This window comes from Hypanus sabinus, chromosome 6 (assembly GCF_030144855.1).
Source record: "Hypanus sabinus isolate sHypSab1 chromosome 6, sHypSab1.hap1, whole genome shotgun sequence".
Taxonomy (NCBI): Eukaryota; Metazoa; Chordata; class Chondrichthyes; order Myliobatiformes; family Dasyatidae; genus Hypanus; species Hypanus sabinus.
The window spans coordinates 161842194-161867873 of NC_082711.1; the positions used below are offsets into that span (position 1 = coordinate 161842194).

General features: G+C 38.5%; 1 protein-coding gene across 3 annotated transcripts in view; it reads left to right on the forward strand.

Moving 5' to 3' along the window:
- LOC132396021 (protein phosphatase Slingshot homolog 2-like) overlaps window positions 1–25680 on the forward strand; it is a 152586-nt gene that overhangs the window by 89085 nt on the left and 37821 nt on the right. For all 3 annotated transcript variants that reach the window (XM_059973322.1, XM_059973319.1, XM_059973320.1), the window contains 2 exons: window positions 17788–17891; window positions 23505–23569. In XM_059973322.1, the coding sequence (XP_059829305.1) occupies window positions 17788–17891; window positions 23505–23569 (169 nt within the window). The remainder of the gene's footprint in view (window positions 1–17787; window positions 17892–23504; window positions 23570–25680) is intronic.

Below are 25680 nucleotides of genomic sequence, written 5' to 3' on the forward strand. Positions count from 1 at the left end.
GTGGTATTATGTTATTGTTCTGTCAATATATACTTATTATTGTAGTGTAGAAATGTCTAGGTATGGCTTATTCTTGCTGTGAGTCTCAAGTTTCTGATCTTTATTACATGATTTTGACACAGATGTGTAACCTCTAACAATTTAATTCTTTTATTCCTTCAATTTTTGGCGATAGTGCTTTCAGTTCCTTTTTGTCAGTACACAACTGGTCCTTGTTTAAGTTTCTGCTGGGCCAGGAGATAGCTGGAATGCAAGTTGGCCTTCTCTATCCAGCAGTATGAGAAGTGCATGCACTTGGGAGAAAGTTGCTGGTGCAAGTTCTGAGCTTACAGATCTTATGTTGAGTTCTTTCATTGACATTGCCTGTTCAGATATACATAAAGAACATGCCTCTTCAGTTTAGCATTAAGAAAAACTGAACCTGAAATCATGCTATTCTCCCTTCAGGTTAAGAGCAAGGGAATGAATTCTTGTATAACATATTTACATATGTTTAAAGGATGACCACTTTACAACATACTGACACATGAATGTTTCTATAATGGTGAAGTTTTGGAATTTTTATTGCATTTGGAACTAACATCAGTCGATCTGTGATTGAAGTTATTATAGCATGTTTTTATCTGTTTGACCTACTTTAGTACTAATGGGCGTTTTGACTTGTGGGCTGCATCAGTGCAGATTTTATCTGCACTTCCTTTGCTTTGCCAGAGTATTTTGCTTGTAGTGTACACGTTGCTGATACTTAAAAGAAGTCTGTACTAATCTAGTGTTCTGAATGTGATGGAACATTATTAACTGACATGCCCTTGGGTCTTGAACATTAATTAATGATCCAACTGTTGAATGGAACTGATCATGTTCCTGTTGCGTCTCAGAGTTTTATATTCCAAAAGTGATCCTTTGATTGTAACCTTTGGTGATGGTTTGGTATAAAATTGGTGGCCAATTTCTTCACAGTGCATGATCCCATTAACATCAAAAGAAGGAAGGGTGAGGTTCTTTAATATGATTCTTCAAAGAATAACATAGGTATGGTAATCCAAAGACACACAAAAATTGATATAATAGGTACAAATTTAAGTAGATATTTTATCGAAAATATGAAAATTTCAATCATTTAGTTTGCCCCCTATATTGTGCTTCTGTCCAGGGATTGAGTACATAATTAGCCTTAGATCTAAATGCTTCCTATTCAGCCAGACTGATATCAATAAAGACTGATAATGAGAAGGTGAATTGATGTCTTTTTAGTAAATCAACATCTATAGTACTTTGGTTAGATTACAGCTGGGGTATTGTGTGACATACTGGTTGCCATGCCATAGGACATGTATGATGGCATTGAAAGTGCAGAGCAGATTTATCAAGATATTGCTTTGTATGGAACACGTCAATTGCAAAGTGATTGGATAGGCTGAATTTTTTTACTTGGGGTGGAGGACGCTAAGGGGAATCTGATAGAAATACACTAACTTGAAGGTCAAAGGTACTTTTTTCTGTAACAGACACATCTAGAAGCAGAGGGCATAGTTTTAAAGTGAAGGGAATCTGAGGAATTTTTAAAGTCTTTCATCCAGAAGGTGATTGTAATCTGGAGCACACTGACTGAGGAGGTAGTGGAGGCAGGTATTCTCATACCATATTAAAAACTACCTAATTTGTGTATTTGAATAGTTAAATCTATGGCCTGAGTACTGGTAAATGGGATTAGTATAGATCAGGACTCGAAGCTTGCAGTGGTGTAGTGAGCTAAGGACGGTTAGTGCTGTATGACCCAAACTTCATGAACCTTGATATCTCACCCTTTTATTCTTTTTCAGCGAATTATTTTCATTTCTCTTATTAAAGAATAGCAATGAAAGTCTGTTAGACAAAATTTTACAATTGGAATGGTACAAACACAGGTCATACAGGGCATTCTGCATTGAAAACTGCCTTTCTGGATGCCAGCGCTTCATAGATGGTAGCATTGTGAGGAAGCTGCTGCCATCTTGTAGCAACTTAAAAGATTGAAAGACCTTGGTCCCTCTTCATTTGGCATTTGCAGTATTCTTTACGGTGGGTCAGAAACAGCAGTGGCTTCCAAAGTGCAGGGATTTGTTTTTACAGCAGATTCTGGGTAAACTTGGCTTTGTCTTGTTTGATAATCAATTTTTAAATTGCACACTTCCAGTTGCCAGTTAATGGACGTGGAATCTGTACATTAGATTACCCAGGGAATAAGTGGTGCTGTTGCATTGTAAATCCATTCTAAAATCTCTTTGCCACTTTGGAGCATGTCAGAATCTCCAGAGATGGTAGTATTGACTTATTAATCCAGCTGTAGAGATGCTTCAGTGCTTGAGATGCTGTTTAAGAAAATGTGCTTGATTGGTTTGAGTTTCATGTTTGAATGATGTTTCTGCAGGATGATAGCTATGCCTTAAGTATTGTACAACTGGTGTATGCAGTACCCCTGGGCTAGTTTTAATGATTAATCTGGCAATGGAAAACATGCGGTGTAGTCACCATTTGTTTTCTGGTGTTTTTGTGCCTTGTTGGTGAGGTGGCTTTGCATTTGTTAGCACATGGTTTGAAAACATTGGATAACAGAAAATGAAATACCGAGTTGTTAACTGTATACCACACAACTTTTAAATGTTGTTGGAATTACTCGGGTGGGATGATTGATTCCACAGCAAAATCGGGGGGGGGGGGGGGGGGATTACATGTGACAAATGGGAGCTGTCTGTCTGGATTTCCAGTTAAACATGAAAACAGGTAAAACTAGAGCTACATTTTGGACCGGGCAAAGCACAGTAAAATACTTTTTTTTCCCCCCAATAACCTTTAGATTTGTGATTGTTATTTTGTTAATCAATTTTGAAAATACATGCATGCTGTAGGTATTGTTGGAAACAAGTGAATAATGAGCTCAGACAATCTCAGCCTCAACCTTTTTACTTTTGAATGTGCAATTAGTAGTTTCAAGTGAGATTGGTTTCTTTAATATGTAGTGATTTTTTTTGCCTCTGAGTTTCAATAATAGCAAATTAGAACTTTTAGAGTAATTTTATTTACTTAGTAATCTAGAATTTAATTTCCTGATAATGTACTAACATAATTGGCATGTATCCTTTCGGCCTCACTTCTGGAAACGACATAGCACAAGTGAAAGAGACTAATTTATCAATGCCTTAAGCCTAAGGTTAGTTTTTATTTGCTTGTGTTCTTGAGTAAAGCTTTTTCCATTGCAGGGAAGTCTGTCAGTTTGAATTGCAATTACTTATTATAGGTAACCTAGGCAAGAAGTATTTAATCATTAAATGAATGTTGCTATGCTTGGATATCTTTGTACTGACAATATTGACAGCATTCAGTATTGTATTTCCTGGTGTATTGTTTTGATTGCATATTTTATGCACTGACTTTTCAAGTCACAGTTAATAGCAGAGGTTGTATCTTTTTATAACAAAGAATATTGTATGTATGCCTGCAAAATTTAAGTTTGACTTCCATAATGGAAAGATTTTAAGATTTATGTATTAATATGATAATATAGTTAATGGGTTACATGCAAATAATAATACATCTTCACACTAACCTTCTCTTAGATGGTTACTAGTCTTGCCAAATCCAGCATGTAGTTGTAAACCTTTGCGCAATTCTGGTCTCCAAATAAAAGTCAGATTTGACTGACTAATGTCATAAGATCGGTTTCAGCACATCTTTTTGTAAATTGCAAGTACTCAGCAGTGCTATGTGAGATTGAATGCTCTGGAAATACAAATGACTGTTTTCAGCTTGTTTCACACTTCTGAGTGGCTTTAAATGTTGTGCTGTCACCATGTCTCTGTGATCTGTACATATTTGCTCTGCATTATGTCCTTTCATTATAGCAACTTCCAGGATGAGGGGAATGACATTCTGTTCATTTTGGAATTTATTATCAAAGGGTGTTCCCTTGGCTGGTTAAAATCCACTGCATTCTTATTGAACCATTATCTATCAACCAACCACTTTTTGGCAAGCTGTGTAACGAATTTAGCAGTCTTGGACCACCTACCCCAAAGTAGAAAAGCAAAGTAACCTGCCAAATTTGAGACATTTGGGACCAACTTCTGTTGACGGTTTCTGTAACAATTGCTTGTTTTACGTGAACGGGTTGTTAGCCCATTGCACAACCCCCAACCTGGAGGACCAGGGGTTTTCTGTCAGTCATCTTCCCCTAGGCGATGACATTTCCTTGCTAACGAGCTCCACCTGCCTGGGTTTGAAATCAGAGTTTACCCTCTCCTAGATAGGCTGCCATCCAAGGCTAACGAGTCCTATCTACCCGGGTTTGGAATCGGAGTTCCTTCTCCTAGGCCGGGGGTCGGCAACCCGCGGCTCCGGAGCCACATGTGGCTCTTTTACGTCTGTGCTGCGGCTCCCTGTTGCTTTGGGAAATAATTGGTCAGTATTTAATTAAAATGTATTTTATGTTAGTTTGTTAGTTTTTGAAATGTAATTCTAAATTTGAAGATTATGGTGATCTTGTACAATCTAATTAAGACGTTGTGGCGACCCATTTCCTGACACATCCGAACCGGCTCACAATTAGCCAGCGTTCAGGCTAAGGGAGATAGCCTACGGGGGTTTGTGAGTACGTGTCTTTTGCAGCATCCGCGCCCATGGGGGGGCGGGTTGAGGGAGGCTTAAAAGCAAGGCTGTTTAGTTCGAATAAAGCTATCTTTGACTGCAGTTTACTGACTGCGTGTAGCACACCGCTACAACGTGTTTTTATCGCTGGCTGTCCAGAGGGGAGGTGCTGAAACGCTTTGTCGCGTGTCTGGAAGAAGTGAAAACTTTCCTGGGCAGCAAAGGGCTCACCTTTCCTGAGCTGGAACAGCCAGAGTGGCTGGAAAAGCTACACTTCATGGTAGACATGACAGCACACCTGAACACGCTGAACTCAGCTCTTCAGGGGTAAGGACGTACAGCCCTGCACATGTTGGAGGATGTTTTGGCATTCGAGCGCAAGTTGACAGTGCTTGCCAGAGATTTACAGAAAGGTGCATTGTCTCACTTCCCCAATTTGAGAGAGTTCAAACAAGGTCATGACATGATAAATTCGGAGTATTTACATTCTGCAATCATCGCAATGCAAACATCGTTTGGGAAACGCTTCTGTGAGTTCAGAGAGGAAAAAAACACATTATCCTTCCCGGTCACTCCCCTAAGCATCCCCTATTGAATACGACTGCATTGTCAGGTGTGAGTCAACCTGACCAAGTATGATAAATATTTTAATTGCCTATTATTTTACATATATTCATATGTTTTCATTGTTCAGTGAAATAGTCCTTTTATTTTTCAGGTTGACAGCTGGCTGACGTTATTTTTGGTTTGCTGCTGGCGGCAAATTTAAGTTTGGCGTTTTTCATAAATACAAGAAGGACTCAAATAGACGTTGAGTATTTTACTTAAAAGTAACCTTCAACCCAACGTCTTTTTTTCGGAGTTCAAAATGTTTTTGTTGCATGCAGAAATGTAATTTCGTTTTCTCTGCAGGAGTTCATCAATTTCATAAATGCAACACATTATAGTTTGTTTATACATAGCATAAAGACAAAACAAAACGTTGTATGCAGTGTTATTTCATTTTAAATGTCAAACGGGTTTTGCGGCTCCCAGTGTTTTCTTTTCTGTGGGAAACGGGTCCAAGTGGCTCTTTCAGTGGTAAAGGTTGCTGACCCCTGTCCTAGGCTATATTGGTTCATGGCACCTTCTTCCATATTATCCGGTGCACCCCTCACACGAGGGATTCCCCATCCACCACACAGGGGACGTGCCTCAACGCTGTATAGCCCCAGCGCGAGGAGTTCATGCATTGACCAGATAGCTACACTTAGAGTCATTGTGGAGCAGACAATAGAATGACAAACTCCACTATATGTGTGTTTTATTGATTTTGAGAAGGCATTTGACAGCCTGGACAGAAAGTCAAAGTGGAGCATCTTACGACACTATGGTGTACCGGACAAGATGGTGAATATCATCAAACAGCTTTATGATGGCTTCTCATGCAGGGTTATCCATGATGGGAGACTGTCTGAAGAGTTCCTGGTCACTACTGGAGTCAGACAGGGATGCCTGCTGCCGCCTCTACTTTTTCTTGTGGTACTCAACTGGGCTACAAGAACAGTCTATGCTGGCTCAGAGAGAGGCATCCAGTGGACGTTAACAGGGTAATTGGAAGACCTGGCATTTGCAAATGATCTCACTCTTCTCTCACACCGGCTTCAAGATATGCAGAAGAAAGTAGATTCCTTGGGAGAGACCTCACAGCGAGTAGGCCTTAAGATCAGTCAGGAAAAGACCGAAGTTCTACGCACTAATAACAAACAAGAGGAGCCCATTACGGATTGAAGGACAAATAGTTGAAGATGTAGACAAACTCACCTACCTCGGAAGCAAAATCAGTAAATCAGGAGGTACAGATGAGGACATCAGAGCAAGGATCGGAAAAGCCCAACATGCCTTCACAACCCTGCGACCTGTTTGGAGATCTACGGCCATCTCTGTCAAAACTAAGCTCCATATATTCAGCTCCAATGTAAAAGCCATCCTGCTATATGGATCCGAAACATGGAGAATCACTAACACCAGCTGCAACAAGATCCAGACTTTTCTCAACAAATGCCTCCGGCAGATCCTCAGCCTAAAATGGTACAACAGAGTGTCAAATCTAGACCTATGGAAGAGAGCAAACCAAGAGCCCATTGTATTCCAGATAAGGAGGAGGAAGTGGAGATGGGTCGGCCACACCTTGAGGAAGAGCCTGGAGTGAATGTCACTCGACAATCACTCGAATGGAATCCACAAGGGAAGAGAAGAAGAGGTCGCCCAAAGCAAACCTGGAGGCATAGGCTTTTGGATGAACTGAAAGCCGCCAGCCAAACTTGGGAGACTACAAAAACATCTGCTAGAGATCGCAGGAAGTGGAGGACTTTCGTTGAGGCCCTATGCTCCATAAGGAGCAAAAAGGATTAAAGGGACCAACTTTGAAAAACAGAACCAGTCGTTTATACACCCCCAAATAAATTAGGGTTAAGGGACACCGGTGAGGGTTGGGATTTTCTGAAATAATTTGTAGATTGAAATTATAGGGATTGTGGGCATAAGTATCCTATGGAAAAGTGCAAACTGTGCACTAGGTTTTTAGTTTAAATATAGGTCTGCAGTACCAACATTATTTTGGTCAGTAGTTTGATGGACTGCCAGTTGCTGAACTTGGAATTGTATTTACAGTAATGCTGAACTTGGAGTTTACAGTTACGCTGCCTTGTCTGCTATCTAGAAAATGTTGGAAAGGAATCAATGACTTGACAAAAAGTAGAGAGAACAACGATTGTAACAGAAAAGTGACAAAAATTGCCTCATTACTACTATTCCTGGGATAATTTGTCTTTCAGACACAGGAATATTCAGCATATATTCAGAAATACAGTTCTTATGCTGTAGAACTATATATAGTCAGTCTGGTCTAGATGAACATGGCATAGATCAGCAGACTGACTGACTGAATGATGAGATTTGAAATATAAGTCAACCTGTGTGTGTGTGTAAGTTGTTAATACAATTTGAAAGAGTTAAATAGGCCATTATTAACAAAGAGTTAAATAGATAAATTGGGTCATGCTTTTCATGGACGATGTTCCCATGTGCAAGTTACTAAAATAGCAAATGTTCAAGGGAGTCATTTTGCTTCTGAATCTGGAGAATTTTTGTCTGTATTGCAATGTCCTAGTTGGCTGGCCTCAACTATATTAGCTAGAACATTCCTCAATTTCTTTATGAAAAAACAGTAACAGAAATGTTGCAATTTACAGCATAAATTCCATTATTTATCAAGTACCTGATGTATCATTAGACAGCATGAACATCAGTTTGAATTCTATAAACTACCACTGTGAAATGTTCTAATTAGTTCAATAAAGTTCTTTAGATCTATGCTGAGACAGATGGATATCTATTTAAATTTTTGCCTTTGTGATTTAGGATATCCTTTTAAATCTTTGATTAAATTTATGTTGTCATTCATACTCAAGTAACTATTATTCTCTACATTTCAATGCCTAAATATTACATTCATTCCTCCTTGTCAATCTATTAACATTTTACTGTCATGTCTATTGATACAAATAATAATTTTTGCATAAATCAATATATTCTCTGTAACTTGACCAAGTATTTGCCAGGCAAAGTTAACAATATCCCACACTACTCTCTTGTGTTGTCTACTTTTGCTAAAGTGTCATTCTGACATACAAGGCTTGTTTCCATGCTCTATTATTCTGTGACTCTATAGTGGTTAAATTGCAGTGGCTTCTAATCAAGATCTGTTCTATTCTTACACTCTAGTTGAATATTTTGTGACCTGGCAAACATTTTTTGTCCTTTTTTTTATCAATGGGAATGTAACCAAGTGTAGTATCCCTTGATTACTTTGATTGTCATTTTAATATTATTTGTAAAAATTTAGATAGTGATAATGCACACTCATGGTCTCTTTACTCCAGATGTCCTTTGGAAATAAGGATGACTTGTTCTGCTCTGGTTTTGTGGACTCTGAATTGGCTACTGAGGTCAAAGTGGGAAGTGCAACCTCTTCCACGATAAGGGGTTTTAAAAAAAAAAATGTCAGTGGGTAGCAGATAACTAGGTGTACCCTTTTTACCATTTATGTAGCATTTCTGTGTACATGGCCTTAAGATGCCTGGTATTGGATAACACCTGCAGCTGAATGTTTACCACGAGATGCTGCATCACAACCTGTGGGAACTTGAGCTCCTGCTTGCTATATCTGCAGCATCAGTGTTCTGAGAGAAATTCGCTGTACCCTGACTTTCTGTGGGCCATAGTCCTATTTAAATAGTGAAGGAAATCAAATTAGACATTGCAGAGTGAACACTTCCATAGCAATATGAAGCCTATTGCAGTTATGAACTTAGTTTAAAACCATGTGATCAGTTTGTCATTACCTCAAAGAAACATTGGTTTCCCTACTACTTGTCACAGTTTAAATTTATGATTTAAAAAGACAAGCAACTGGTTAAACATAGAAACATAGAAAACCTACAGCACAATCAGGCCCTTCGGCCCACAGAGTTGCGCCAAACATGTCCCTGCCTTAGAAATTACTATGCTTACCTACAGCCCTCTATTTTTCTAAGCTCCATGTACCTATCCAAAAGTCTCTTAAAAGACCCTATCGTATCAGCCTCCACCACCGTTGCCGGCAGCCCATTCCACGTACTCTCTGAGTAAAAAAAACTTACCCCTCATCTGTACCTACTCCCCAGCTCCTTAAACCTGTGTTCTCTTGTGGCAACCATTTCAGCCCTGGGAAAAAGCCTCTGACTACTCACATGATCAGTGTCTCTCATCATCTTATACACCTCTATCAGGTCACCTCTCATCCTCTGTCACTTCAAGGAGAAAAGGTCGAGTTCACTCAATCTAATCTCATAAGGCATGCTCCCCATTCCAGGCAACATCCTTGTAAATCTCCTCTGCGCCCTTTCTGTGGCTTCCCCATCCTTCCTGTAGTGAGGTGACCAGAACTGACCACAGTACTCCAAGTGGGGTCCAATCAGGGTCCTATATAGCTGCAACATTACCTCTTGGCTCCTAAATTCAATTCCCCGATTGATGAAGGCCAATACACCATACGCCTTCTTAACCACAGAGTCAACCTGCACAACTGCTTTGAGCATCCTATGGACTTGGACCCCAAGATCCCTCTGATCCTCCAAGCTGTCAATAGTCTTACCATTAATACTATATTCTGCCATCATATTTGACCTACCAAAATGAACCACCTCACACATATCTGGGTTGAACTCCATCTGCCACTTCTTAGCCCAGTTTTGCATCCTATCAATGTCCTGCTGTAACCTCTGATAGCCCTCCACACTATCCACAGCATCTCCAACCTTTGTGTCATCAGCAAACTTACTAACCCATCCCTCCACTTCCTCACCCATCCCTCCACTTCCTCACCCATCCCTCCACTTCCTCACCCATCCCTCCACTTCCTCACCCATCCCTCCACTTCCTCATCCAGGTCATCTATAAAAATCACGAAGAGTAATGGTCCCAGAACAGATCCCTGAGGCACTCCACTGGTGACTGACCTCCATGCAGAATATGACCTGTCTACAACCATTCTTTGCCTTCTGTGGGCAAACAAGTTCTGGATCCACAAAACATTGTCCCCTTGGATCCCATGCCTCCTTACTTTCTGAGTAAGGCTTGCATGGGGCACCTTATCAGATGCCTTGCTGAAATCCATATACACTACATCCTGCTCTTCTTTCATCAATGTGTTTAGTCACATCCTCAAAAGATTCAGTCAGGCTCATAAGGCATGACCTGCCCCGACAAAGCCATGCTGACTATTCCTAATCATATTGTACCTCTCCAAATGTTCATATGGTAAACAGTAATCTGTGTTATGTTATGTTATGTATGTTATGGAAGTGGTGTGTGCTTCCAGTCTTTAGCTTTCTCTATTCATCTGCATTTTATACTTTCCCTAGGTTGTCTCAGGTTTTTGTGTATTTCTATCTGGTGTTTATATTTGCTGCTTCAGGTCAGTGTCTAATAAAGGAAAGCTTGGAAGTTTGAGGAATAGAAATCGGATGTCTTGGGTTGAATCCTAAATCTTCTAGTCTCTTTACTCCTCATCAAAAATGCAAATAGTGCTATGGTATTCTATGAGTAAATTCAATTAAAGTCATTGGGAAAAGCCTTTCTTGTTAAGTGATCATTTGGTGCAAAACTTGAAGGGAAGAAAGAAAGTTTGAACTCTGAAATTTATACTAATTAGCATGTTAACAAATGCATTATTTAAGATCTTAAATTGTGCATTGTTCCAGACTTTGTTTCGGAATTGTTAGACCATATTCTAAAGTTATTCTTAAAAAAATATATTTATGTGTTTAAAAACTATTGGCTAGATCTTTTGTTTCAATCTATATTGGGCACGTGATTTATATTTCTCTGGTCTTTATCTGTTTCATTCCTTGCACCTGAGAAACCTTTTCTGAAAACTATTAATTCAATTTAAAAATCACTGGATAACTTTAGTTTATAAATTTAGTAAGCCTCTGTGTTTGAATTTTCCTTTCTACTGATGGATTTCCTTGATGCCAACTCCCGAGTAGGATGAATGCGGATGTGTTTCAGTGAGATTAAAGAGGCTGTTCTCATTTACTCTTGAGTGGTATTTGTTTGCCTGAAAGCCTGATTGTGAAATTGTTAATAATAGCTGCTTTCAGAGAATTGGCTTTGACATGCTGCTGTACAATGACCTTTTTAAAAAAAAATATAAAATGAAGGTGAAAATTGAATAGGTACACTTAAAAGAGCAGTAAATTAATTGCAATTAAATAAGTGCATTTCATTCGTTCTTTGAGACAGACAAAATAGTTTTTTGACATGGATTTCATCACTTTACCTAATCTGTAGTCTTAGTTTTATTAATGTACAGCAAGTTGAAGTGTAGACACAGACAGATTTTTGCTTTGTTCACATGAACCACATAAACTGTGCAATGGATCAAATAAAAAGCAGTAGCTTTTCATCCCTTAAATAAAGCCACCAATCATCTGATAGTTTGAAAGCTTTAAAACCCAGGGGGTTCTTGACGGGGCAAAGAGGTTTAGCACAAATTGCATTGAAACCATGCCAGTTCATGTTGAATTTATGAACTTCCCTTTCTGCACATTTCCATAATTGTGTGTGCAGTAAACAAGTTCCACGTTCTGTATTTTGGCAGATTTTGTTCTGTGATTGACTTGTTTATTATTACCACATTTGTATAGTTTATTAAATTCTGTAGATTTGTAAGAACTGACTTGAAAAACAGGTATTCAAGCATCATTTTAACAAAGAGTATAAAGGTGAACAAATAGTTATTCCAATTAAAAATAAGTTACCACAAACTACTCCTGTTGCTTGGTTGCTTTATTCCAGATAAATCTGGTTGACTTAAATTTTCCTAACTGATCTGGTAGCATTGGAACTAATCTCTGAACCATGAAAATGGGTATCTGAAGCATTATTCCAATACAATAATCATTACAATAGCTATATGCTTAGAGAGAGGACACTTGCTTTATCAAATGCATTCAAGAGATTAAATGGGCACTAGCATGCTAGAGCCTTTTAAGACTAAGAAGTCTGTCCTCCCCATTTCGAACTACCTGACTCCAAACATGCATCAATATATTGTGTGAATTCTTTCGTCATATGGACTGCTGCAATTCAAGGCAGAGGCTTGGATCTCCTCAATTGGGATGGCTAATAAAGTTTAATCTTGGTTACAATATATATATTCTGTGAAAAGTGGCAGCTGAGTGACTTCTATGTTAATAATCAGGTTTTGGATTTGAATGTTTATTTTTGACTGGTATCCTCATTCCTTGAATGGTTTCACTAAGATACTAGTGTCAATGTTTTTCAGTTTTCTGACAAAACAAGATTTCATTCATTTCCAGCACAATTCTTGTATTTGGAGTTTATACCATTCTGGAATTGCTTCAGGGAATTTGAATCAGTTTAGTGCTATGAGTCATTAAGGAGAGGAACTTGGTGCTTAAATTATCATGGAGTTCTCTGGTATTATTTCCTTGAGAGGAATTTTTGTTCAGTGTGCACTGCCATTTTGGTATACTATTATCTTAAGTGTATAAAGTGGATGATGATTAACACGATCACAACTGAAATATTGGGGTAAGATCTGCATATAGGCTTTGCTATCCTTAGAAGAATAGCTTGATATTGTCCAAACTTGGCGGTGCTTTGGGACCAAGACCAAGTCCCATTTGTAAGGAGTGGAAAATGTCCACATGTGATTTTTTTTAAATGGAAGAACTTGCACGCCATATACCACATTGCCTGGTGGTCAGGAGGTCCAGTGTGATTGAAGTTTTGTCTTCTCTTTTACAAACCCCATTTCCAGAAAAGTTGGGATATTTTGCAAAATGCAATAAAAACAAAAACCTGTGATATGTTAATTCACATGAACTTTTATTTAACTGACAAAAGGACAAAGAAAAGATTTTCAATAGTTTTACTGACCAACTTAATTGTATTTTGTAAATATACAGAAATTTAGAATTTGATGGCTGCAACACACTCAACAAAAGTTGGGACAGAGTTAAAATAAGATTGAACAGTGCACAGAATATTCACGTAACACCGGTTTGGAAGACTCCACATTAAGCAAGCTAATTGGTAGCAGGTGAGGTATCATGACTGGGTATAAAAGTAGCGTCCATCAAAGGCCCAGTCTTTGCAAGCAAGGATGGGTTGTGGCTCACCCCTTTGTGCCAAAATTCGTTAGAGAATTGTTAGTCAGTTCAAAAGGAACATTTCCCAATGCAAGATTGCAGAGAATTTAGGTCTTCCAACATCTACAGTACAATAATATTGTGAAAAGATTCAGAGAATTCAGAGACATCTCAGTACGTAAAGGGCAAGGTCGGAAACCACTGTTGAATGCGTGTGATCTTTGAGCCCTCGGGCAGCACTGCCTAAGAAACCGTCATGCTACTGTGACAATTATAGCCACCTGGGCTCGGGAGTACTTCGGAAAACCATTGTCACTTAACACAATCTGTCACTGCATCCAGAAATGCAACTTGAAACTGTATTACGCAAGGGGGAAGCCATACATCAACTCTATGTAGAAACGCTGGCGAGTTCTCTGGGCTCGAGCTAATCTCAGATGGACCGAAAGACTGTGGAACCGTGTGTTGTGGTCAGATGAGTCCACATTTCAGCTAGATTTTGGAAAAAACGGGTGTCGAGTTCTCTATGCCAAAGATGAAAATGACCATCCTGATTGTTATCAGCAAAAGGTGCAAAAGCCAGCATCTGTGATGGTATGGGGGTGCATCAGTGCCCACTGCATGGGTGAGTTGCAATTATGTGAAGGTACCATTGATTCTGAGGCGTATATTAGGATTTTAGAGAGACATATGTTGCCATCAAGGCGACGTCTCTTCCCGGGATATCCATGCTTATTTCAGCAGGACAACGCCAGACCACATTCTGCACGGGCTACAACAGCGTGGCTTTGTAGACACAGAGTGCGTGTGCTTGACTGGCCTGCTGCCAGTCCAGATCTATCTCCTATTGAAAGCGTAAGGCGCATCATGAAGAGGAGAATCAGACAATGGAGACCACAGACTGTTGAGCAGCTGAAGTCTTATATCAAGCAAGAATGGACAAAATTTCCAATTGCGTATCTACTACAATTAGTATCCTCAGTTCCAATACGATTAAAAAGGGTTATTAAAAGGAAAGGTGATGTAACACAATGGTAAACATGCCTCTGTCCCAACTTTTGTTGAGTGTGTTGCAGCCATCAAATTCTAAATTTGTGTATATTTACAAAATACAATTAAGTTGGTCAATAAAACTATTGAAAATCTTTTCTTTGTACATTTGTCAGTTAAATGAAGGTTCACGTGAATTAGCATATCACAGATTTTTGTTTTTATTGCATTTTGGAAAATATCCCAACTTTTCTGGAAATGGGGCTTGTACTTTGCACTCGCTTGCACACACACATCCTTTAAGTACAAATGAACACACTCTGACCTTGCATATCTTGGAATAAACATGGTCTTGTCTGCATCTTCTTGGCCCTTTCATCTTGGAATGATCCCTCTCCTTCCTTACAAAGCCCCCTCAACCCCTCATCACACGAGCATTGCAACCACAAAACTTAAGAATTGCTTTTCTCTATAGTGGTCAGAAAGAGGTTGATTTTTTAAATATGGTAGAACTTCTCAATTATCTACCAATGTACTCTAGCTTGTTGGGGTGAGCAGAATCCAGGGACACCTGCTTGGCAATGTAAAATCTGATATTAGAAGAATAGGTCCCTTATCGATTTTCCTGCAAATTCTTAACTCTAATATTACTGATTTAGCTCTGGTTTCAAATATATTTTCTTGTTTGGAACATTGTAGGATGATTCATTTGTGTCTGAATGGTAAATTAGAGAAGTTTCCTTTGGTGAAGGAATATTGAATAGGAGAAAGCCTAAATTTAAATCATTATTGGCTTAGTTAGGTTTTGGTGCGACAAGATATTTCTTCACAGAAAGTGAAAGAGCCTGTAACTTCCTTTTTCCTAAAAGAATGTGGCATTTATTAACGTGCCTTTTATGGTAGGAAGGAAAACATAAAATGGGTAGTTTTTCCAAGTAGCTGGTATTGGATCATATTCCTTCTTCAAAACTGTTCTAGGCCAGACAGATTTGTCAAACTATGAAAAATAATTGACTCCATTTTTAATATTGTTTTAACTTTTTGCTGATAATTTCTTTGTCATAAGGAGCTAAACCATATTACTGTCATGCACACCTATATGAAATTCAGCCATTTGCCAGTTTGCTGAAATTTATTTTGGAGAGCACAACTATCTTTTGAAATAGTATATATACAGGAACTCTGTAAGACTGGAAGGAAATGAAACCTGTTATGACGTCAAAGCTTGAAGCTGTCAGTTACATTTCATTATAATTTAAATTTTAGAATTGACATTGCAGTATTATGATTTGCCAGAGATCTCAAAGGTTTATTGTAATGTGATGTTATACTTTATTGGATCTAAGTGAATTTAATAATCAAACTTAAAATTTGGGAGCTATGTTGTTACGAAAAAGAACAGAGATTCTCAGTTTCTTTGTTTCTAGTCATTGTGATTCCCATTTCCCACTTTCTCAATCTGTAATTTCTTAATATATCAGGAAATGTTGAGTTCCAAGAACCATTCAGCGGATTTAGTACCAAAATTTTTAATATTATTTTGGTTTTGCTAATATTTTTGTTCAAATTATTATAAGGTACGATTTATAAAGCATTTTAATATAATTGTTCCTGTTTCAATTATGTAAAAATTAAACTTTTCATCAGCTGGACAACTTGGTTTTAAGTACTACATTTATAATTGTCTTTGAAGGTGGTTTGGCTTTATTTATTGATAAGTCAGAGTTTGACATTGCTACTATATTATCAGCTCAGTAAATATCAATTTGCAAGAAATAACCATATAACACATAACCATGTACTAATTACAGCACGGAAACAGGCCATCTTGGCCCTTCTAGTCTGTGCTGAACGCTTACTCTCACCTAGTCCCACCTACCATAACCCTCCATTCCTTTCCTGTCCATATACCTATCCAATTTTTTTAAAATGACAATATCGAACCTGCTTCTACCACTTCTACTGGTACCACTCTCTGAGTAAAGAAGTTCCCCCTCGTGTTACCCCTAAACTTTTGCCCCTTAACTCTGAACTCATGTCCTCTTGTTTGAATCTCCCCTACTCTCAATGGAAAAAGCCTATCCATGTCAACTCTATCCTATCCCCCTCATAATTTAAAATACCTCTATCAAGTCCCCCCTCAACCTTCTACACTCCAAAGAATAAAGAGCTAACTTATTCAACCTTTCTCTGTAACTTAGGTGCTGAAACCCAGGTAACATTCTAGTAAATAAATGTGATATCTATGTCATTATTTACTTAAATCATTTTGTAATAAATTTCATCTTTGGTCCATTTCTAATAGCCAACTATAATGACTCCTTCCTAGGTTTGGCACTGAATTTCTTATTGTGTGTCTGTGAATGGAATTCTTTGAGATAAATGCTGCACAAAGCTAGTTATTGTGCTTTAAACCTCATTAATATGCTCAAAGAAAAGATGACAATGGGCTGAATCAAATTGAACTAGGCCTGCCATTTGACCTTTAGCCTTTTTCATACTTCTGTGTTGCAGTGTAGATGCATGCAAATATGAATCACATTTGACAAGTGCACTGCAGCTACTGCCACCTAGATGTTAGTGTATCCATTGCAACACACCCAAAATGCTGACGGAACTCTGCAGATCAGGCTGCATCTATGGAAATAAATAAACAGTCAATGTTTCGGGCCAAGACCATTCACCCTGAAGAAGGGTCTCAGCCCAAAATGTCCGCTGTTTATTTATTTTCATAGATGTTGTTTGATCTGCTGAGTTCCTCCAGCATCTTCAGAATCTGTTGTGCCAGTGTGTTCCTGCCCATTCTCGCCACAATGTTACAAATTCAGTTAGTTTGAAGTGTAATAGTGTTTTTGTTTCATTTAGTAAATAATGAAATGCACATTATTTTCCATAAAACCATCAGGCATAGGATTAGGATTAGGCTATTTGGCGCATTGAATATCTTTACAATTCCACCAGTTTCCTTTCCCAATTCTGTTTTTATTGTAATACATTTCTGTTGTAACTTAATTATTCAGAATTTTAATGATACTGTGATATAGAAACTGTATGGATTCATGTTACAGTTTTTCTTGCAGTCTCTTTCAAATGTCGCCCAAGACTCCTTGTAATGATTTTGTCAAAGCAAAAGAATCAAATCTTTTGGGTTGATTTAGTTGATAATGTACTCAGTAGTGTATATATCAAAGCTAAAAACATCTTTTCCTTTACAGTTTTGTGCACATTTTTAAAGGAGATAGTTTAATATGGCTTCTCCTGTAAATGAAGAATCCATACACTGTCTAAAGAGTAATATTGGGATTAGGGAGAAATTCTGCCTTTTATAAATAACACAAGTGTTGCTGACAACTTGTCATTATTCATTGTAGTTAGCTGTTTGCACCCACAGCTTATTTTAATCAGGTTAAGTTATTTGATATGGTGTTAATAGTTTTTGTTAGTCTTACTTCAATTATCTTTCTTTTTGCAGCATAAGTGAGAGCTTCCTGACTGTAAAGGGTGCTGCTTTATTTCTGCCTCGAGGAAATGGCTCAACTGCATCTAGAGTCAATCATCGGCGCAATAAACATGCTGGTAAGGAAATTGGTGATCCATGTTTTTAGAGTGGAATTGTGGTGAAGCTGCATTTCAAAACAAACCTAAGCTGATGCAGTACTTTTCGTTGTTTCTTACAGTGACAAAAAAGTGGTGATTTGTTACATGTCAGCTGTCTGAGAGCAATCCCATTAATTGTATTCCCGATCTCCTTATTTCTCTGTACACTTTACAACTTGCCTCTCATGTGCACTGATTTTATTTTTCTTGCCTGGTTCTTTTTGTTATTAACCTACACTAAGTGGTAATTTGCAGCAGCCAATTAACCTACTGGCACATTTTTGGAATGTGAGAGGAAAGTCGTTCATGTAAATTCTGTGTGCACACAGGACTGGAGATCAGAATCAATCTTGGGCCTCTAACACTGAGGCAGCAGCATTAACTGCTAGGTCAATGGTGCTCCAAGTTACTTCATTTGGAATGTATTGTTAAACTTCTGTCCAGTACTATTGTTGCGCTCTGCTTTCATGGAAGCTTTATGAATAACATCTAAGTATTTGAAAATAAAATAAATCCTAATTAATTGCATTTAACTTGCACATCCTGTGAAACTAATGTAGTGGAAGTAGTTTGAGTTGATTACATGTAAAGCTGTGTTTCGCAGGGCTGAAATAGAGAAGTAAATATGTACTTCTGCTTAAAATAGGGATACTGAGAATTTTGACTGCAGACATATACTATATGTATATGCTAATGAGTTTGCAAGATTTCTTCTTAATTTGGTTTCATCATTTCCTTGTATTGCAACATTTAGATAGATCAAGTATTTTCCTTTGAAGGAGTTTTGATAACTTGATAGTAAACTATGTTCAATTCAATCCTGTATATCACAGAACAGTACCTTGAAGCTTCATTGTCTGCATCCTCAGTCAGTGTAGCATTCTATTTGTTTCACATCAAGTTTTATGAGTATTATATCTGTTTTTCACAGGATTCCTTATAATTTTGACAGGATTCCTCATATTTCGTGTAGGAATTTATTAAATGGGAACTGAATTTACCCCCTGAATCTGATCTGTATCTTAATTAGATCTTGGTTGATCTGCATCTACATCTCTTAAATCAGTTGGTATCTAAAATTCATTTGATCTTGGTCTTATATATTTAACACAAGACCATGCCTGATACATCATCATCATGTGGCATGTCATATGACGTGGGTGATCATGGTGACCATGATTGTTTTTGGCAAATTTTTCTTGAGTAGTAGCTTGTCATTGCTGCCTTCTGGGCAGTACCTTTTACAAAACTGGTGAACCCAGCTATTATCAGTACTGGGGATGATATACACCAGTTGCTCATACGACCACCCACCACCACCTACCATGGCTTTGTGTGACCCTGATCGGGGGCCTAAGCAGGTGCTACACCTTGCCCAAGGATTATCTGCAGGCTAGTGAAAGAAAGGAGTGCTTTACACCCCCTTTGGTAGAGATGTATCGTCACCCCACCACCCATATCTTGTATATTTAACCCATGAAGATCATTTAAATATGCAAGACCAAGATCAATTGACTTTGGTCATGGCAATTATCCAGTTTGGACAGAAGCAGTTGCTCCCAAAGTTTGTTTTATGGCAGATCCCCGCTTTGAGTTCCTGACCCTCCCTTCCTCGGTCCTAAGCCTAAGAAACCACATCTTTGTACCAACTTCAATCAAAAATTTTCATGCACTTTTTTGGGATTGAAATTTGAGGAAGTCAGAGCTGGTCTCTCCTAAGATGGGCCTTCTCTCCACTCTGTCCATCCACTTTATAATCTGTCCCTTTCACATCCTATTTAGATCATTAAACAAAATCTTGCTGGCTTGTATACTGTATTAGGAAATTTGTTTTGCATAGTTTGGCATTGTAACCATTTAATCTATTAAGACCCAAAGCTGGCTATTTCCATCAAACCACTATCCATTTACAGGTAGTCCCCGAGTTATGAACGTCCGACTTACGAACAACTTGTACTTAAGAAACGAGGATGGAGAACATCATCGGCCATTTTAAGTCGGATCACGACGCTGTCCACCATTTTAAGTCGGATCACTAAGCGGTCCGCTGTTTTAAGTTTGACACTGTGTTGAGTGTGTAACTTTGTATTTGGCTTAAATTTTTCTTAGCAAGATTCACCCTGACCCCCCCCCCCCCCCAACTCTTTTCCAGTCGGCTGGTGGCGCAGTGAGATCAGTGAAAAGTGTTAGGCTACAGTCAGTCAACGATCGGAACAATTTTAAAGGACAAAGTGAGAATAATTGAGCATGTGAAAGGCCCTGCCCCGATGAAAGCTACAATTATTACTAAGCAACGCAGTGGTTTAATTACTGGAATACATGTTTCTTAAGTGTTTTATATGCATAGAAAGGTAAAATATGTACTATACACTAAGACAAATGTTTGACTAACTGAAGCTAAATAATACCAGATGTGCTTGTTCCGACTTGCGTTCAAATCTGACTTAAAAACATTCTTAGGAGCGGAGTTTGTTCGTAACCAGGGGATGGCTGTATTGCCTCTTTGGAGTGAACAACAGCTCTGGATTGCCCACATTATTTGTTTAGTTTTCTTACAGTTTTAGAGCCTTAAGTGGCAAAATGTAAAGTGAGCAGTTAATACTAAACCCAGTATTAATAGTTTAATAGCATTTCTATCTGAAGTGCTAATTGATAGTAGTGGTTATAATTCAATGTAGATGAATCAGAATTATCACCGGCATATGACATGAACTTTGTTAACTTAGTAACAGCAGTTCATTGTAATCCATAATATAAAAGAAGAGATAATAATATTAAATAAATCTTATTCAGTATACTTTATACAGTGTACGTATATTGAATAGGTTAAAAATCATGCAAAAAAAACCTGTATTTTTTAAAAAAGTGAGCTTGTCCGTCAGCCAGAGACAACATCTCATTCATTAAAGCCGAAGGAGGTCTGTCGCCCAAGCCATCCAGGTGCAGTAAACGGGCAGCCCGCTCGCGCCGTGAGAGTCCGAAAGTCCTGAGGAGCAGGGCTTTGAATTCCGTGTACTTGCCGTCTGCCGGGGGCGACTGTACGAACTCCGCGACCTGGGCCGCTGTGTCCTGGTTGAGGAAGCTCACCACGTAGTAGTAGCGGGTGTCTTCTGAGGTGACCTGGCGAACGTGGAATTGGGCTTCGGCTTGCTGGAACCATAGGTTCGGTCGCTGTGTCCAGAAACCTGGCAGTTTCAACGAAACCACATGAACAGAGGTGGCGTCGGTCATTTCTGGTCCAAAAATCGTTTGGACCGTCGGGGTCACCAATTGTAGCGGTGTGCTACATGCAGCGCTAAAATTACGACACGGAGTCGGTAACTGCAGTCGAAGGAAAAACTTTATTCGAAATCCTCAGCCTCACTTTTAAGCCTCCCTCAACCTGCCCCCCGTGGCGCAGAGGCTCCAAAGCTCTGTGCTCGCAAACCCCCGTAGGCTATCTCCCTTAGCCGGAAAGCTGGCTAATTGTGAGCCGGTTCAGATGTGCCACGAAATGGGTCGCCACAAGCTAGTGTCCAAGGGTTCAACATCCATTTAGGAATTGGATGGCAGAGGGGAAGAAGCTCTTCTCGAATTGTTGAGTGTGTGCCTTCAGGCATCTATACCTCCTACCTGATGGTAACAGTGAGAAAAGGGCATTCCCTGGGTATTGGATGTCCTTAATAATGGATGCTGCCTTTCTGAGACACTGCTCCCTGAAGATATCCTGGATACTTTGTAGGCTAGTACCCAAGATGGAACTGGCTAGATTTACAACTCTCTGCAGCTTCTTTTGGCCCTGTGCAGTAGCCCCCACCATTACCAGACAGTGATGTAGCCTATCAGAATGTTTCCTTACACTTGAATGAATTTATGTAGTTTCTAAAAATGTCAGAACCTAAATTTAAACATTTGTTGCTCTTACTATGTACAGATGCATCTGACAAAATCAAATAATACATTGATTAATAAAATGAGTAATTATAACACATGGAATATATATATATATATATATATATATATATATATATATATGTAAATTGTTTCTTGTACCAACACAAGATTCTGGCTTTATTAGTTGAGAATGTGACAGGTTTCAATTCAGATGAAGATTTATGTTGTTCCTTCTGTTTACTTTTGACGTTTTAATAGCCTGAATTTTTCACAAGTCTATTTTTAACATGTTGAAGCAGTAAATAATTTTTCATCTTTGTTGGGATAGCTCTGTAGGTGCAGAGACATGTGATGCAATATAACTTGGTGGCAGAAATACTTTAAAATCAGCTGGTTAAGGATTTGCTTTTGCCATTTTGCAAACCCTATTCTTGAAATCTGGTCTGCTTTTGTCATGAAATTTTTTTTCTGGATATCTTGCTTTTCTTGATAGCTTGCCTAGGTTAAGCTATTACATGAAATGACAATAAGGCTGGAATTACACAGTACTGCCCAGCTGAGGATAAGCATATTTGTTAGGTTCCTGATTTAGGCTACCATTTCAAACTTTTCATCCATATACTTTGAAATCTAACTATACCCAGAAATGCAGCACCAATCTAGGTGGCCATGTGTTCCACTGAATATATTTTACAAAACAAACAATACTTGCCTGTTTGGACACCAGAGGAAGCCATTCAGTTGGATTTGTGCCAACATCCCAAAGACAGATCTGTTAGTCCTGTTGACCCAAAAATTTTATTCTCTTGTATGCCACCAGCTTCCCTTTTTGGCATTTGCCTCCTTGAAAGGGTAACTCACAATGGCCAAGGGTAACATGCTTGCTGCTTGGGAAGAAAAAGGGGCACCCAGTGAAAATGCACAGAGTCATGGGGAAAGCAGGCAAAGTCAACACAGAAAGCAGCTGATGTCAGGATTGAATGGTGTCGTTGGATGTGTGGGGGCACCATCATACTCCCTTTGGTTCTCTAGATTTTGAGGAGTTTCAGCTACCCTTATTTAGTATCCCATTATTTTGAAGTTCACCAGCAGATGGTATTTTTAAATGCCTTTTATTGTTTTTTTTCAATTATTTTAAATAAGGTCATATTAATATTGTTTGAGCAACACACAATACTGGAGGAACTTAGTTTTTATAATTTTGGCACCCATTATGTTTGATTTATAGGATGTTTAGTTTATGTGGATTGAAGTATTCTGAGTTTACAAAGGTAACATTATAGCTTGAAGAAACAGGCATTAGAAGATCAAAGAGTTAAAAAAAAATGCAATGTTGCTGTTGCAGCATCCAAGTGATAGGAAGTGTCTGCTGGCAAGGATCATACAAATGATGTTTACATTCTCAGTTTTGGCTGCAAGTAAATATAGAGAAACATTACTTTTTTTTAATAAACAGTCAATGTATGACTTTAAAAACGAAGATTGATTTATGCCAATGTAACTTTCTAGTTTCCTAATTTTTTATATGCAATGGCAAGAGATAATGATCAGTAGAATAGTGAAATGCTGTGCATGAAGTATATGAAACTAGGCAATTGCTACAAAATCCCAAGTTGCCACATGGAAAAATGTTAGTACCTGTTTATACGATTCAATTAACTACTATAAATACTTATCACAAGTTATACTTCTCTAATTCAAGATTTATTTTTATAAAAGGTGACCTACAGCAGCACCTGCAAGCAATGTTCACTCTTCTTAGACCTGAAGACAATATTCGACTGGTGAGTTGTTTGTGCAATTCCATATTATTTTGCCTTTTTTAATTTTTGTGGATTGATTTGGATTTTATGGTTTGCTATACTTCTGGCAAAGCCCGTGGAATATTACATTATGACTTGTGGTCTCCTGCTATCATGTAACATTAAATTAACATGATAGGGTGTCTTTAGTCAATTTTGATAGTTCCTCGTATTTATTTCTGTGAAATGTCTGCCCACTTCCCATTAGATAAGATATAAGTGCGTGAAATGGGTTTTAGTGAGCCTTTGAATGGGATTTGGAGTTGAAAAGATGCCAGGTGAGACATTTATTTAATGCTGACCTAACAATGGTTGAGCTTGCCTGTTGGTGTAGGAAAGTTGTGCTGAGAAATAAGATCAGCTGTGATCTCAGTGAATTTCAGAGTAGACATAAGGATTTGAATGGATTCTTCCTGCTTCTTTTCCTTAAATCAATGCAAAACAAGTATTTAAATTGCAAAATTTAAAAACCTGAGGGGATTTGAAAGACAGTATTATTTGTCTCCAAACAACTGGGACAAGATCAGTATTGTCAAGTTAATTAATAAACTTCTGTCTTGTTTCCTTTTACAAAGATGGCTGTAGCAAGACTTAAGAGAGTTAAGCACAGGAAAGATAAGACCATAAGAATTCTGATTCTGAGATGCAGGAACAAAACTAAGCCATTTGGCCCATCGAGTCTGCCTCACCATTTCATCATGGCTGGTCCAATTTTCCTCTCAGCTCCAATCTTCTGCCTTCTCCTCCTATTCCTTCATGCCCTAACCAATCAAAAATCTATCAACTTCTGCCTTAAATATGCATAAAGTCTTGGCTTCCACAGCTGCCCGTGGCAAAGAATTTTACAGATTCACAACCATTAGGTTAAAGAAATTCCTCCTCTCCGTTCGTAAAGGAAACCTCTCTATGCTGGGGCTGTGTGCTCTGGTCTTAGTCTCTTCCATCATAGAAACAATCTCTCCACATTCATTCTATCAAGGCCTTTCACCATCGATAGGTTTCAATGAGGTCATCCCTCATTCTTCTGAATTCTGATGAATACAGGCCTAGACCCATCAGACGCTCTTCATGTGACAAGCCATTCAATCCCGGAATCACTTTTGTGAACCTCCTTTCAGCACATCCCTTCTAAGATAGGGACCAAGCCTGCTCACAATACTCCCAAGTGAGGCCTCACCAGTACTTTATAAAGTTTCAGAATTACATCCTTGCTCTTATATTCTAGTCCAATTGAAATGAAGGCTGGCATTGCATTTGCCTTCCGTATTACAGACTCAACCTACAAATTAACTTTTACAGAATCCTGCACAAGGACTCCCAAGTCCCATTTCACCTCAGTTTTATTTTGTATTTTCTCTCCATTTGGAAAATAGTTAAACCTTTCATTTTTTTTTTACCAAAATGCATGGCCATACGCTTCCCAACACTGTATTCCATTTGCTATTTCTTTGCTCGTTCTCCTAATCCATCTAGTCCTTCTGCATCCTCTCTGCTTCCTCAAAACTATCTTCACCCTTCCACCTATCTTCATACTTTGTTTGTTGTAAACTTTACAACAAAGCCATCAATTCCATCATCCAAATCATTGACATATAACATAATCGGTTCCAACACAGACCCCTGTGGAACACCACTTGTCACTGGCAGCCAGTCAGAAAAGGTTTCCTTTATTTCAACTCTTTGCCTCCTGCCAATCAGCCACTGCTTTATCCATGCTAGAATCTTTTCTGTAATACCAGGGGCTCATAGCTTGTTAAGCAGCCTCATGTGTGGCACCTTGTCAAAGACCTTCTGAAGATGTTGATTCTAAGTGTGCCCTGTGGAGCATAACCTGCTGCCTTTATGTCCATATAGAGGCCATCCCTTTGAAATGATATGATTTGCTCCTCTTAAACATAATGCAGCATATGCTTTGCTATTGGTCATGAGTAGCTAAAAATATCCATTATTGTTGCACGGATGTTTAGGAAGTTTGCTTTGCCACTGCTCTTGGGAAAACTAAAAGTAGCTTGCAGTAAATCTTGTGATGTGGCAGATGTTTAGGTTGCTTTGGCTGCCAAGTTTTTTTGTGCTTTTCCACTGACAGAATATCC